At 48.3% G+C, this 13,960-nt stretch overlaps 1 protein-coding gene across 7 annotated transcripts in view; it reads left to right on the top strand.

The window, feature by feature from the left end:
- MTUS2 (microtubule associated scaffold protein 2) overlaps positions 1 to 13,960 on the top strand; it is a 496,219-nt gene that overhangs the window by 335,099 nt on the left and 147,160 nt on the right. For all 7 annotated transcript variants that reach the window (XM_021065171.1, XM_021065174.1, XM_021065170.1 and 4 more), the window contains one exon: positions 6,309 to 6,470. In XM_021065171.1, coding sequence (XP_020920830.1) covers positions 6,309 to 6,470 — 162 coding nt within the window. The remainder of the gene's footprint in view (positions 1 to 6,308; positions 6,471 to 13,960) is intronic.

A 13,960-nucleotide genomic window follows, 5' to 3' on the forward strand; every position in this document is an offset into this window, starting at 1 on the left:
CCTGAGTTCCCGCCTGGAGTCAAGCTCCCCAGGACAGCAGACCATCCAGAGCATCTGTGGTAGATGATTCGTGATCAACAAAGGAGCTTTTGTTAAGTTACTGAAATCTTGGACATGTTTTAGTTTACCCTAGTTCATGGCTGTGTGGAGACTTGGCATACAACAGCTGGCAGGGCAGGTATTGCACAGAAAATGGACTATCCAGTATGCAGAGCTGGAAAACAGCAATGAATCTGATCCCTATCCCATGCCCTGTTCTGGCTGAATTAACAATATAATTTGGAAAACAGAACTCTAAAATTGTTGAGGAGAGTACCTTCAGGACGTCAGGTGGGGAAGAGAAAGCTATGACACACAAAGTACACGTGGGAAAAGACCAAAAAATCAACTGTGTTAAATTCACAGACTTCTGAATAAAGCCACTGTAAGTATGCAGACAACCCAAAGAGAATACTCGAGATACCTACCATAAAAGGATCCATTTCCAAAATGTTTGAAGAACTCCTGTATGCCAAAGAGAGAGACAAATGCTTTGGCAGAACACTGGGCAGAAGCTGTATGGATGGGCATCTTCTGGAAGGAAGACCTTCAATAGCCAATACCTCCATGAAAAGAATATTCAGTGTCACCACCTGCCAGACGTTTATGAATTAACACCAACTTACGGGACAAATTAGCTGAGGTCGGAGGGTCACTACCTGTGGTTGTGTGGTTTCCCACCAGCAATTGTGGAAGGCAGTTGGGAATATTTAGGGGATTTGGATGCCTTCATGCTCTCTGTCCCGGCGACTTCACTTGTATTAGAACTGGCAGCATCGTGGATTTCTTGAGCTTGGTTGTTCGTTGCTGTGCTCGCCTTTTCCTTTGTCGGAAGTAGTTCAGCACATGCTTCAAAGCTCATCATACCATCACTCTTCTCTTTGGTCTTTCATCCTGAAGTTACTGTCAGCGGTACTTCGGTCCTTTCTTTTCTTCTCGCTTAGAGGAGCCCACACCTGCTATTAATCTTTGAAGACTTGACAGTTTCCAATCAGGTCATCTTAAAAATACCATCTACTTGGGAGTTTCCATTTGGGGGCAGTGGAAATGAATCTGACTAAGATCCATGAAGATGCAGGTTTGATCCCTGGCCTCGCCCCGCGGGTCGGGGATCTGGCATTGCCGTGAGCTGCGGTGTAGCCCGGTGGCTACAGCTTCGATTTGACCCCTAGCCTGGGAACCTCCATATGCCACGGGTGCAGCTCTAAAAAGCAAAAAGATAAAAAATAACCTGTAATTGTTCATAACTAACCCATAGGCGGATACCAGGTCCTGGACACCAGTCTGTTTTTTTGAACTAACTCTTGCATCACCTGTTGAGACATTCATTTGTATTGGCTCCTTTATTTCTCACCGCAGCTCAGTGATCTTTATCCTCATTAAGATATGAAGAAATTGGGGTGCAGAGAGGTGGGAGATGTCCTGCCCCCACGTATGGACCACATATCACCTGGATCACTGGGGCCTCCGTAGAGTCGGGTTGGCTGGGGATGCGATGATGAGACACATGGACCACGGCCACTGGCTGGTGGCCCAGAGCATCTTCCTGGCTCTCACGGGCGTGGTTTATTTCCAGTTGTTTTCTCCTCTTATTTTCTCCACAAGGATTTGATGTTGTCTGCCTTGTGCTGATGTTCCAAGCCATTACAGAATTCAGCAGCCATGTCCAAATTCAGAGTACCTTTTGTTTGCTGGAGATTTTGTGTCTTGAAGTACTGGCTGACTTAACCCTGGTTTTCAGCGAGGGGTGGTCACTGCCAGCTGTGTCCCACAATAACGGACAAAAACAGAGCTCAATTTTATTTTATTACTTTATCTTACTCTGTATTATGGTTTTGGTAATTCAGGACCTCTCTCAGAGGGGAGCACAGAGCTTCCTTGACACTTCGTACTTCAAACAGATGAATTACTTCCCAGCCTGGAGAGCAGCCAAATCTCAAAATTGACGCGTTCACTGAATTATAAATTTCATGTAAGAGAATAATGCCAGGCACAAGAGAATTTGATAAAAGGGCATTTGAACTCTGCAAATGATACAAAATATTCTTCTTCTTAAGAAACTTTAATAGATGGTTAAATAAAAGACTCTGTGAAATATTTTATGTTCAGCTTCCACTACACATTTCCGTGAACGGAATCTGACAGTATGTCAGCAGGAGGCTGAATGTTATATGCTTCCACGTGGATCTTTCTGGTGGCCCAGCCCCCACCCCACCTCCATTCCAAGTGTCCTACAACCTCCAGAGATTCTGATTCCTAGAATGGGACCAGTGAGCCTGCTGTGTGAGGCAGAAGCGAGGACTCCCTCTTCTCTGGGTGCCTGAGATCCCTTTCCTTGACCAGGTTTGGATCAAACATGGGCTCACTGAATTTTTTTTTTTACTGAGGTGACATCAATGTATAAGATTATAGAGGGGCCATGTGTGCAACATAAAATATCCACTTCTGTGTGCCCTCCGCCATGCTCATTATCAAAAATGTGTTTTCCTGGAGTTCCCGTCGTGGCGCAGTGGTTAACGAATCCGACTAGGAACCATGAGGTTGCGGGTTCGGTCCCTGCCCTTGCTCAGTGGGTTAAGGATCCGGCGTTGCCGTGAGCTGTGGTGTAGGTTGCAGATGAGGCTCAGATCCCTCATTGCTGTGGCTCTGGCGTAGGCCGGTGGCCACAGCTCTGATTAGACCCCTAGCCTGGGAACCTCCATGTGCCGCGGGAGCGGCCCAAAGAAATAGCAAAATGACAAAAAAAAAAAAGTGTTTTCCATCCGTCACCATAGAGTTGATCCCTTTTACCCCCTCGCCCCCCTCCCAGCCCCTTCCCCTCTGAGGACCACTGCTCTCTTCTCTGTGTCTGCATGTTTATCATTGTTCAGTTTGCTCTTTTTCATTTCTTTTGGTTTGGGGGGACATTATTTGTTTTTTATCATCCACACATGAGTGAAATCTTTCAGAATTTGTCTTTGGCCTTTCATTTAGCATGATCACCTGGAGGTGCGTTCATGCTGTCTCAGATGTCAGGGTTTCATCTTTTTTATGGCTGAGTAGTATCCCACTGTTTGTGTGTACATTACCTCTTTTTACTTTTTAAAAAATATGTATTTGTTTACTGCTTTTTAGGGCTGCGCCTGTGGCATATGGAAATTCCCAGGCTGGAGGGTGAACTGGAGCTACAGCTGCCGGCCTACACCACAGCCACAGCAACACCAGATCCAAGCTGTGTCTGCGACCTACGCCACAGCTCACAGCAACACTGGATCCTTAACCTGCTGAGCGAGGCCAAGGATCAAACCCGCATCCTTATGGATGCTAGTCGGGTTCGTAACCAACTGAGTCACATCTTTTTAAATTTATTTATTTTTCTTTTTTTTGCCACCCCAAAGCTATATGGAGTTCCCAGGCCAGGGATCAGCTCCTACCCACAGTTGTGAACTGTGTCACAGCTGTGGCAACACTGGATCCTTTAACCCTCTGGTTCAGGCTGGGGACCAAACCTGTGTCCTGGCACTGCCGATCCCATTGTGCCACAGTGGGAACTTCTAATTTAATTTATTTTTTTTAATTTTATTGGCGTACAGTTGACTTACAATGTTGTGTTAGTTTTGGGTGTACAGCAAAGTGAGTCCACTGTACAGATACCCATATCCATTCTTTCTCACATTCTTTTCCCATGTAGGTTATTACAGAATACTGAGTAGAGTTCCTTGTTCTATACAGTAGGTCCTTGTTAGTCATCTGTTTTATAGGTAGCAGGACACGACATCTTTAGCCATTCAGCCGTCGGCAGGTTCTTAGCTTGTTTCCATATCTTGGCTATTGTGAATGATGCTGCAGTGAATGTGGGGTGTGGGTATCTTTTCAGATTAGTGTTTCGTTTTCTTTGGACAAATACCCAGAAGTACAGTCGCTGGGACATATGGTAGTTCTGTCATTAACTTTCTTTTTTCCTTTTTGGATGGCCCATGGCATAGGGAGTTCCCAGGCTAAGGATCAGATTTGACCCACACTTGTGACCTACACTGCAGCTGTGGCAGTGCCAGCTCCTTAACCCACCGTGCCGGGCCAGGCATCCACCCTGCGTCCCCGTGCTCCAGAGACACCGCTGATCCTATTGCACCACAGCGGGACCTCCTATTGTTAATTTTTTGAGGACTCTCTGTCTTCTGTAGTAACTGCATCAGTTTACATTTCACCCGCAGTGTATGAGGGTTCCCTTTTCTCCACACCCTTTCTACCCCTTGTTATTTCTTGTGTTATTGATAATAGCCATTCTGACATTTTTGAGATGCTAGCTCATGGTTTCGACTTGTGCTTCCTAGTAATACAGTGATGTTGAACATCTTTTCATGTGCCTGTTGGCCGTCCGTATGCTTTTTTTTTGGAAAAACATCTATTCAGCTCCTCTGTCCCTTCCTTTAAATGCGGTCTTTGTGCTTGTTTTTGAGTTGTCTGACTTCTTTATATATTTTGGATATTAAACCTTATGGGGTATATTTATTTGCAAGTATCTTCTTCCCTTGGTAGGTTGTCTTTTTGTTTTATTGATGGTTTCCTTTGCTGTGCTGAAGCTTTTTAGTTTGGTGTAATCCCGTGTGTTTACTTTTGCTTTTGATTCTCTTCCCTGAAGAGACATGTCTGGAAAGATTTTGCTAAGATGCATGTCAAAGAGCATATGCCTGTGGTTTTTGTTCTAGGAGTTTTATAGTTTCAGGTCTTACATTCAAGGCTTCAGTCCATTTTGAGTTAACTTTTGTGTATGGTGTTAGACAGTGATCTACTTGCATGTTTTTGCATGTGGCTGTTTTGGGCTTACTTTTTCATCTAAAATTCAGGATACAGTGCACACAGCTTTGCAGCAGAGTTTCAATGCTTCTGTTTTGTTTGCATGAATCAAATGCATTGTCCTAGCCCAGTTTAGAACTATTTAAACCCTGCCCAGGACCATCAAAGAACTCTACGACATAGGTTCTGTGTTAGGAAATGGTGCTTTCTTTATTTTTCCTTCCTAACTTCTCTTTTCTTTAGAAACAAACCAAATCTCACCCATTTTAAACAGACTTTTGGATCTTCAGAAGCGGGAAAGCAGCCATCTCTTCCTCTCCATTGTTGAATAAAACTCCTGGATGTTTAAATACTAAAGCCATTTTAATAATGTTATCATTTTTTTGCAGGCCCTCTCTGAATAGAATGTTATGATTCTCCTTTTAAAATGATGAAAACAAAAAAAAAATTAATCTTTCACTAAAATACCGTATACTCCTTCCAGCTGTCATTGCCTGTTTTCCACGGTGGATGCTCACGTCCCTAACTGGACAGCTTTACTCCCATCAAGCAGTAATCTCAGTACATTCAGGCTCTCTATTTAATTTTAGTAGATTAGACCTTTCAGCTGTACTCAGAGGTGCATTTAGAAGGTTTATCCTTTAACAGGACTAGATGGTGGTGTCATTGTCTTTAAGAGATTACAAATGTCTAAGCCACAGTGGGTTTAAAAAGATCTAGAGGAAAAATGGGGGCCACACCACTCTGCACATTTGAGTCTGACCCAAATCCCAATACACCCTTCTTCAGAACGGTCCAGCGTAAACATGCTGTCCTGGGGACAGAGTCTGTTTCTGCGGTGAGCAGTAAACTGAAATTATCAGTAAGCATCGTCCGCCTTTGCAGTCAATTGGGCTCTAGGGCAGAGTCCTCTTCATTTGATGAGGGCTCAGCTTTGCAGGCAAGAAGCATCATGAGTTTCAGAGATTCTCTGCTTTCGTGCTCCTCACCCCTCTGTCTTCATCCCATGCCTCTTATTCTGGAGGTGAAATCAGCTTCATTTCAGGGAGCCTTGACTGCACTGCTGGGACCCTGGGCGTGTGTGCTCTTACTCTCCCCTCCCTGGGCCTCTCTCGCTGGTTTTCAGGAAACGCTTGCTCTTTTCCGTGAGTTGTACCATAAGCGCTTATCCTGTGCATGTGCAGCTACAGGTGCACATCAGCAAAGTGTGTCGGGGGAAGGGGGGCACGTGTGTAAAACCTTCCGAGCAGGGAGGCTGCTCTTGGCTTTGTAGAGCCCCTCGCCTGGGGACTTGAACGGCAGACTTCCCTGCGGTGACTAAAGGGGGCTCTTTTCCACATCCGGTCCCACGGACATGCTTTTCAAGGCCACTCGCCAGGAGTCGGGTCAGGTCTAAAGCAGAAGGCGTAAGGATGGGGCGGCAGCGGCACGAGGCCCGGGGCTCCATCCATTTTTCATGGACTTGTAATCAACACGCTGTCTGCCTCCCACAGGTTCAAACTTTGGGACCGAAGAGCAGCCGGCTCTGAAGGCAGCTCTGCCTTCCAAAGACCCACCCAAGGGGGCCAGCCGGGCCACCCCGCCCGCGTCCTCCAGTGTGACGGCGCCCCGCCGGAGTCTGCTGCCGGCGCCAAAATCCACGTCCACACCCACTGGTAAGATTTTCTGCGTGGCGTGCCTTTTCTGCCTGAGGCGCATCAGTTATTTAGATGGGGTGACAAATGTTTCACACGGCATTTAAAGGCCACAATAATAATAATACCACGACTTTCAAGGCACTTTTGTATGTTTCTGTTCAAATTCTCAGGACTCCGCCTCCCCCCTCCCCCAACCGATAGCCCATCGGACCGCACAGTTTTCATCGCAAAAAAAGAAAAAGGCTCAAGCTGTTTTAGGCAGTTTGTCGTTTGTTTGGCTCAGGGAAGCAGGTGCTGATGAAGTCACTGAAAGGACAGTGGGGGCAGCTTCAGACTGTGCCCTGGCAGTGGGCTCCTGATCCCTGGGGAAACTACAGTGGGATCCTGCCTCTCCAGGGATTCAGGGGCTCCTGTGCCCCTGCTGGTTGCAGGCCGGTGCCACCCACGCCAGGACCCAGGGATCAGCAGCACCAAAGAAAGGCTGGCTCCTGAGCTGAGCTGGGCCTGCCTGTCCAGACCAGCAAAGCGGATGCCCCAGCCCTGCCCCTCCACGCCCAGGAGGCCGGTGACCGACCCAGGGACCGCAGCTGGCCACCTGGTGTGGCCCCTGCCCCAGGTTTCTCCTCTGGCATCTCACATGCACACATTTGCCTGTGGGGGGTCCAAGTGGGGGAGTCGGACCACGTGCAGCAAACCGCTTAGCTTCCATCTCCTGCGCTGTAAGGAGACACACTCAGGGAAGAGGGCCCGGAAGCTGAGGCCGAACCCACGTAGATGGCTCACGGTGTGGGTATTTATTCTTCCATATTTATCTTCTGAGTTCACAGACTCCTGGACCAGTGTGAGTCCGTATGCACACAGGCGGGCGGGTATGAGGTCCTAAAAGCGAGATGGCTTGTAGCCGTTTTTCTCCACGTTACCTCCCTTGCTCTGTATGTCGTTGGACAGCCTGCAAGGCAGCGTGGGGCTCCTTTTTCCAGCGGCGGCTGGTGTGGCTATACCATCATCAATTCAATGCTTCCCCCACGGGTGGGCCTCCACTTTGTAACTGGCATTTGCCACCGTAAACGATGCTGCAGGAGATGTCCTCGAATGGGTGGCCTTCTTTCTAAGGGATCGCTTCGGAGCAGGGAGGCGCCCGGGTTTGATGCATTCATGGCGAGACTAGATTCCTTTTCCAGGAGGCCGCAGGCCACCTCCCTGCTGGGAAGAGATGTGGATCCCTTTTTAGCGTGTTTGTCCACGTGATAGGCGTGAAAGACCTTGTCAATGCTACTTGAATTTGCACTTCCCCGACTGTGGGCCCTTCAACAGACTAGCCCCTTGTAACCCCCGTTGGTAAGACTTAAACCGACCTGTTGAGTCTTGCTCTTCCTCAGCGGAAGGAAAGCTCCTGGGGGCAGTGGCCTTGTCTGTTATTTTCAACGCAATCCCGCTGCCGCCGAGTCCCCAGTGCCTGACGCATGGTGGCTGTTGTACCTCTGTTTATTTGTTAATGGTTGGATGAATCGAGGAGTCAGTGAATGAATGTCACACGGCACGTGCCTCGGTTCCAGTGTGTTAACAGCTTGGCCTCGGTTTAGGTAGGAACTAATCAGACAAGTCTATTGTGAGTTAAGATACAGTGGTTGAATCAATTCTGTAGACCAATGATCATCCAATTAGTGCATACCCTGCAGGCATATGAGGATTTCAGATTAATTACCAGGACTTGCCGTTGTGGCTCAGCAGGTTACAAACCCAGCTAGTATCCATGAGGATGTGGGTTTGATCCCGGGCCTTGCTCAGTAGGTTAAGGATCCAGCATTGCCACGAGCTGCAGTTTAGATCACAGACATGGCTTGGATCCCACGTTGCTGTGGCTGTGATGCAGGCCCGCAGCTACAGCTTGGATTCGACCCCTAGCCTGGGAACTTCCATGTGCTGCATGTTCAGTCCTAAAAAGACAAAAAAAAAAAAAAAAAATCAGACGATTGGGCCTCATCCCAGAGTATCTTATTCAGGGGATCAGGAGTGGGGCCTGAGAACTGACATTTCCAACAAGTTCCCCAGAGATCACACTTGTGAACCACTGTTGCAGGAACACGGGGTGGGAGTTTCAGCAGGCCGTTCTTAGAAGAAGAATTGCAGATAGCTCTCAGCAATGTGAGGAGATTGCCACTCATGATAATTTTCTTATTATTTTTCATGTAAAATGAGGCTGCAGTGGACACAGTATCTCCTATAATGCCTATCAGATGGGCAGAAATCCAAAATGTTTGGAAAGGTATGCTACCATGAAGCTGCAGGGAAAGAAGCATCCTCATGCATATTCTGATGGGAAAATAAAATAGGACAACTTGGGGCGTTCCCGCTGTGGCACAGGGGGTTAACAATCTGGCTTGTCTATGTAGTGTTCCCAGTTTGATCCCCAGCCTGGTGCCATGACTTAAGGATCCAGCATTGCTCGAATTCGATCCCTGGCCCAGGAACTTCCATATGCTGCATGTGTGGACAAAAAAGGAAAAAAAAAAAAAAAATAGGGCAACTCCTATGAAAGGGAACTGGCAATATCTAACAAGAGAGTCACGTGTGCATGTTTTCTTTGGCTTAGCAGTCTCACCCCCAGGAAGCTTTCCCAAAGGGAGGCTGCCAAAAACCGAATGCACAAAGTGATTCATTGCAGCACTCTTCTGGCGGGGGGGAGGCGGGGAGCAGAGGGAGGCTGCACCTGTGGCATGCTGAAGTTCCCAGACCAGGGATCGAACCTGTGTCACGTTAGTGACCCGAGCCACAGCTGTGACAATGCCGAACCCTTGACCACTAGCCAGTGGGGAACTCTATAGTTATGTTTTTTAAAAGATCCAGCTTTTAGAAACTCACAAAGATGAAGTGATACGCTCTCTGGGATGGTGGAGTTCGCTTGCTACAGAAGATGCAGCACTGGGACGGCTTGTTGTTGAAGGTGGGTGGTAGAGCCCATGACGTTAGCTCGACTAGTCTCTCTGCTTCAGTCCATGTTTAACGAGTTCTGTGGAAACGAGAGAGCGCGGCTGTTTTAGTGGATGGAGCTAAGTGGAAATAAGGTATTTTGGGTGTGAAGGCGAGAGCGCCAGGCAGCCACGGTGTGTATGACCATAAAGATTTCATGATTTTTTTCAAATCCTCTTCTCCATAGGGAATTTTTGAAAGCCATGTGATCTTGATAACAAGAATTCTCTCCCACTTTGTATGACTTTATAAAACTCTTGAATGTACTGACTCTAACGTGGGCCTCACGAGAAGCCCCGGAGGTGGGCAGGGAGCGTATTCTTTTACAGGTGGAAGAACAAGACTCAGAGAGGAAGTGACGTGCCAAAGGTCACGTGGTGGCATGGCGTGTATATTTCCACAATAACAGAAGTGCCCAGCTGGTGAGTGGCAGAATTCCACTTGTGGTCTGCAGTGTGTCCGTGACCATTAGGTGTCACACGTGTGACCTGGGGACGGTGGTAAACAGAATGGGTACCAAGGATTTCTCGCTTCCTGGAGATGACGGGGCTAGAATTCACGTGGCGATGCTGTGATCTCTGTGTGGTCCTTCCTTCCTCCTCCCGTGGCTGAGCATCCGTACTCCCACTCTGCAGGTTTTCCTTAAACTTGCAAACAGTGCCCTTTCAGAAGAGAAGAAGGAGCCTGTCCCTCGAAACTGAAGTCACCGTGTGTGCGGAAACGTCCGCCCAGCCCTCCCCCAGGGGAGGCCCGTGTGTCCTTTCCCCCCACGGAACGACTTAGGTCTGTGCCTGCTGCTTCCTTCCAGCCATCATTTCCTTTGTTGGAAACTCAAGTAGATGTTCTTTGGCGCTGTCCTCAGGCAGCCAGTAGACTTGCTGGGCTTGCGATGCTGGTGGGTCCCGTTTGTGTTCCAGACCAAAGCCCATTGTACGGCTGCTCTTCCTGCCCCAGTCACTGTCAGGTGATGGAGTCTCTGTTCTGGGTTAGAACTTTCTGGAGACAGATGAGGGAGACAGTTCCCGTCCCCATGGCGTTCACGGGTTGGTGGTAGAGCAGCAGAGAGGAGTAACTCTTGGGACATTGATAAATACCATAATGGGCCAATTATCATGCAGCCTGATGTGTGTAGGGCCTGGTAAGGAGTGGCTGGAGGGCTCCTCGCTCGGGCAGCTGGGTGGCTAATCCTGCCTGTGACTAATAGACTAAGAGCCCAAGGAGGGCAGGTTTAGAGGAAAGACGATGCATGTCCTTTTGGATGAGATGAGTTGGAAGTGCTTGGAAACATCCAGATGTGCAGTGGACAGCTGGAAGAGGAACGCCTTTGCCGGAGGATGGAGGAGGAGCCTCCCCCGCCCCCGCCGGCAGGACGCAATGGAAGGTGCTGGCCGAGGAGGCTCTGCCCCAGAAGAGAGCTTTCAGGGCACAGGGGAGACGGGCAGCTGAGGGAGTGAAAGCTGTGGGCACAGATCGTTCTTTGATGAACTGGGAAGCGAAGGGAAGGAGGACAGGGCAGGAGCTTGAGGGGGAAGCACAGACAAAGGAAGTTCTTGGCTGCAGGCTGAGGGAAACCGAGCCTTCATGTTCAGAAGCACCAGGAAACAGGAGGCAGCAAAGGTGGGAAAGGGGTGGGTACTGGGGGAGTCGGCCCTGCGGTCTCCCCTGTGGGGAGGGGTGTGGTCCAGGGGACACCTGCCGCCTCTTCTGTTGGAGACCCGAGGCTCACCTGACTTTGGACATGGATTTTGAGCAGGTTTTGACAAACCGGTTAACGGACTCTTGACCTCACATCCCCAACTGATGCGTCCCCAATAATGTCATAGGAGCAGTGCGTCCTAATCTGTCGTCAAGAAGCAGTGTCTACACCTGGTCTCAGTGTTTCAGATGCTGCTTTTTTTTAGTGTCCTTGAGTTACAGTGTTGTGTCCGTTTCTGATGTACAGCGCAGGGACCCAGTCATATGTGCATATATTCTTTTTCTCATGCTGTCTTCCGTCACATTCTCTCTCAAGAGATTGGACACGGGTCCCTGGGGTATACGGCGGGACCTCGTCGTTTATTCATTCTAAACGAAATAGTCTGCATCTGCTAAGCCCAAACTCCCAGGCCGTGCCATTCCCCCCGCCTTGGCAACCACACGTGTGTTCTCTGTGTCCGTGAGTCTGCTTCTGTTTTGTAGGTAGGTTCATTTGTGCCATATTTTAGATCCCACATGTAAGGGACAGCGTTTGGCATCTGACCCTTTCTGAGTCACTTCACCTCGCAAGAACATCTCTAGTTGCATGTGCAAAAAAGGCCTAATTAGTCCTTTGTCCTCATGGACATTTTGCATCGATCTTTCTAGATTGACCTGCATTTGCTAAAATAAATGCAGGCAGAATGGTGGGAGGGCTGCCAGTCTTTTCTGAGAAATACATATTTCTAGTTTTTTGTGTGTAGCACATTGAAATACCCCTTTTTTTCTACCACGTAGTTGTAGAAGATTTGGGTATGAGGGCTGCAGTGCTTGTCCAAGCTCAAGGACGGAGCAGTAGTTGAAGCACATGGTATCAGCCTTCCAGTGTTTACAAATGCGAGCCTAAGCCACCCTTCCCGGCAGTGCTCAAGTGTGGACTAAGGGACGTGGCTGGGACATCCAGTCCACTCCCTGCGAGGAGTCCAAGCCCACCCATCCCAGCCCTTTGACCTGGGTTTTGAAAAGCGGGGGGATAAGAGTACATACTAGATAGGATTATTTTCGGAATCAAAATAAATGAAAAACATAGAACAGAGTATATTTAATAAATGCTACTGGAATATTGGTCCTTTAAATAAAAGAGGCCTCTACATTTCCAAAGCCAGGAGAGAAGAAGGAAAAACTCAGTGGAAAAGCTCTTGAAAAGGTTTTGCTGCCTTTGTCTAAACCATTGTTTTGCTGGCTTTGTCCATAAATCCTTAATATTTACTTACTGGTTAAAAGGGAGCTATGTTTTCTGTGCCATGGTCCCTTCAAGCTGGGATTGCCCTGGAAACAGGTAACATCGTGGTGGCCCTTCCTCTAAGGATGCTGGGAACATCCCTCACCCCGCATGACGGGCCCATCTCTCCTCACACAGGGTCAGCCCTTCCCCTCTCCTGCCTCTGGTTAACATCTGTTTTTCCTTCAGGTCTTGACCTGAGTGTTGCCGCTTCAGGGACCGTCCCCTTCACAGCTCATATTATCACAGGGGTATTCTTACGATAGGGTCCTACAAGTGGAAATACACTGTCACTTCGAAATACGGCTTTACAAATGACAGGGAAATCTTTTGACTGCAGCTATTTCTTATAGCCATAAATCAATTAACAAAACAATACAAATGAGTTGTTTGGAGAGTTTATTTATTTATTTATTCCTTTTTTAGGGACATACCTGTGGCATGTGGAAGTTCCCAGGCGAGCGGATCAGAACCAGAGCTGCACCTGCCGACATACGCCACAGCCGCAGCTACGTGGGATCTGAGCCGCCTCTCAAACTTATATCACAACTCATGGCAATGCAGGATCCCCCACCCCCTGAGTGAGGCCGGGGCAGGATCGAACCCGCATCCTCGTGGATACTAGTTGGATTTGTTACTGCTGATCCACCACGGGAACTCCCAGATTTTTTTTTTTTTTTTTTTAATTAGAGCTCAAGTCGTATAACCTAGGCGTGTGCCCTTTGTGGAATGTAATGCTATAGGCGAGAGTGTAGAAAACCCGTGAAAGGAGATGATTAGCAAGTGCTTAGGCTGTCCCTCTAAAGTAGGAGTTGTCTTCGTGCAACTTATGATGGCAAAGCAGTCAATATTAGTTTGTCCAAGTGTGATGGTGCATGGAAATCCCTGGAAGGATGCTTCAGTGTTTGACACCAGGCATGTGGATAACAAAACTGTTTTGTTCAGCTCTTCTCCTTTTCTCTTTACTTCTTTTTAAAGATATATTTACTGAGCGTTCTCTGTGTGCTGTGCAGTGTGCTTAGAGAGTGATATATTCTACCTCATTTAATTCTGGAGGAAAGTGGCGTTTAGAGAAATTAAGTAAATCCCCCCTCCCAGCCAGGGTCATACGGCTTCTGTGTCACAGAACAGGAATCAACCTGGGTCTGCCTGACTTTTTTTTTTTTTTTTTTTTTTTTGTCTTTTTAGGGCCGCTCCCGCGGCATATGGAGGTTCCCAGGCTAGGGGTCTAATCAGAGCTGAGCTGCCAGCCTACGCCAGAGCCACAGCAACTCGGGATCCGAGCCACGTCTGTGACCTACACCACAGCTCACGGCAACGCCGGATCGTTAACCCACTGAGCAAGGGCCGGGATCGAACCCGCAACCTCGTGGTTCCTAGTTGGATTCGTTAACCACTGTGCCACAACGGGAACTCCGGTCTGCCTGACTTTAAAACCCACATCCTAACCACAGCGCTATGCTGGCGACACGTTCTTACTCACATGGAGGTCGGTTAATTACACCCCATTGAATAACCATCACTGAAAAGTACAGCGTGGAGACTGAGTCTTCTTTCTGGAGCGGTGCTCGTCCCCTCACAC

The sequence above is a fragment of the Sus scrofa genome, chromosome 11 (genome assembly GCF_000003025.6).
Source record: "Sus scrofa isolate TJ Tabasco breed Duroc chromosome 11, Sscrofa11.1, whole genome shotgun sequence".
Lineage (NCBI taxonomy): Eukaryota > Metazoa > Chordata > Mammalia > Artiodactyla > Suidae > Sus > Sus scrofa.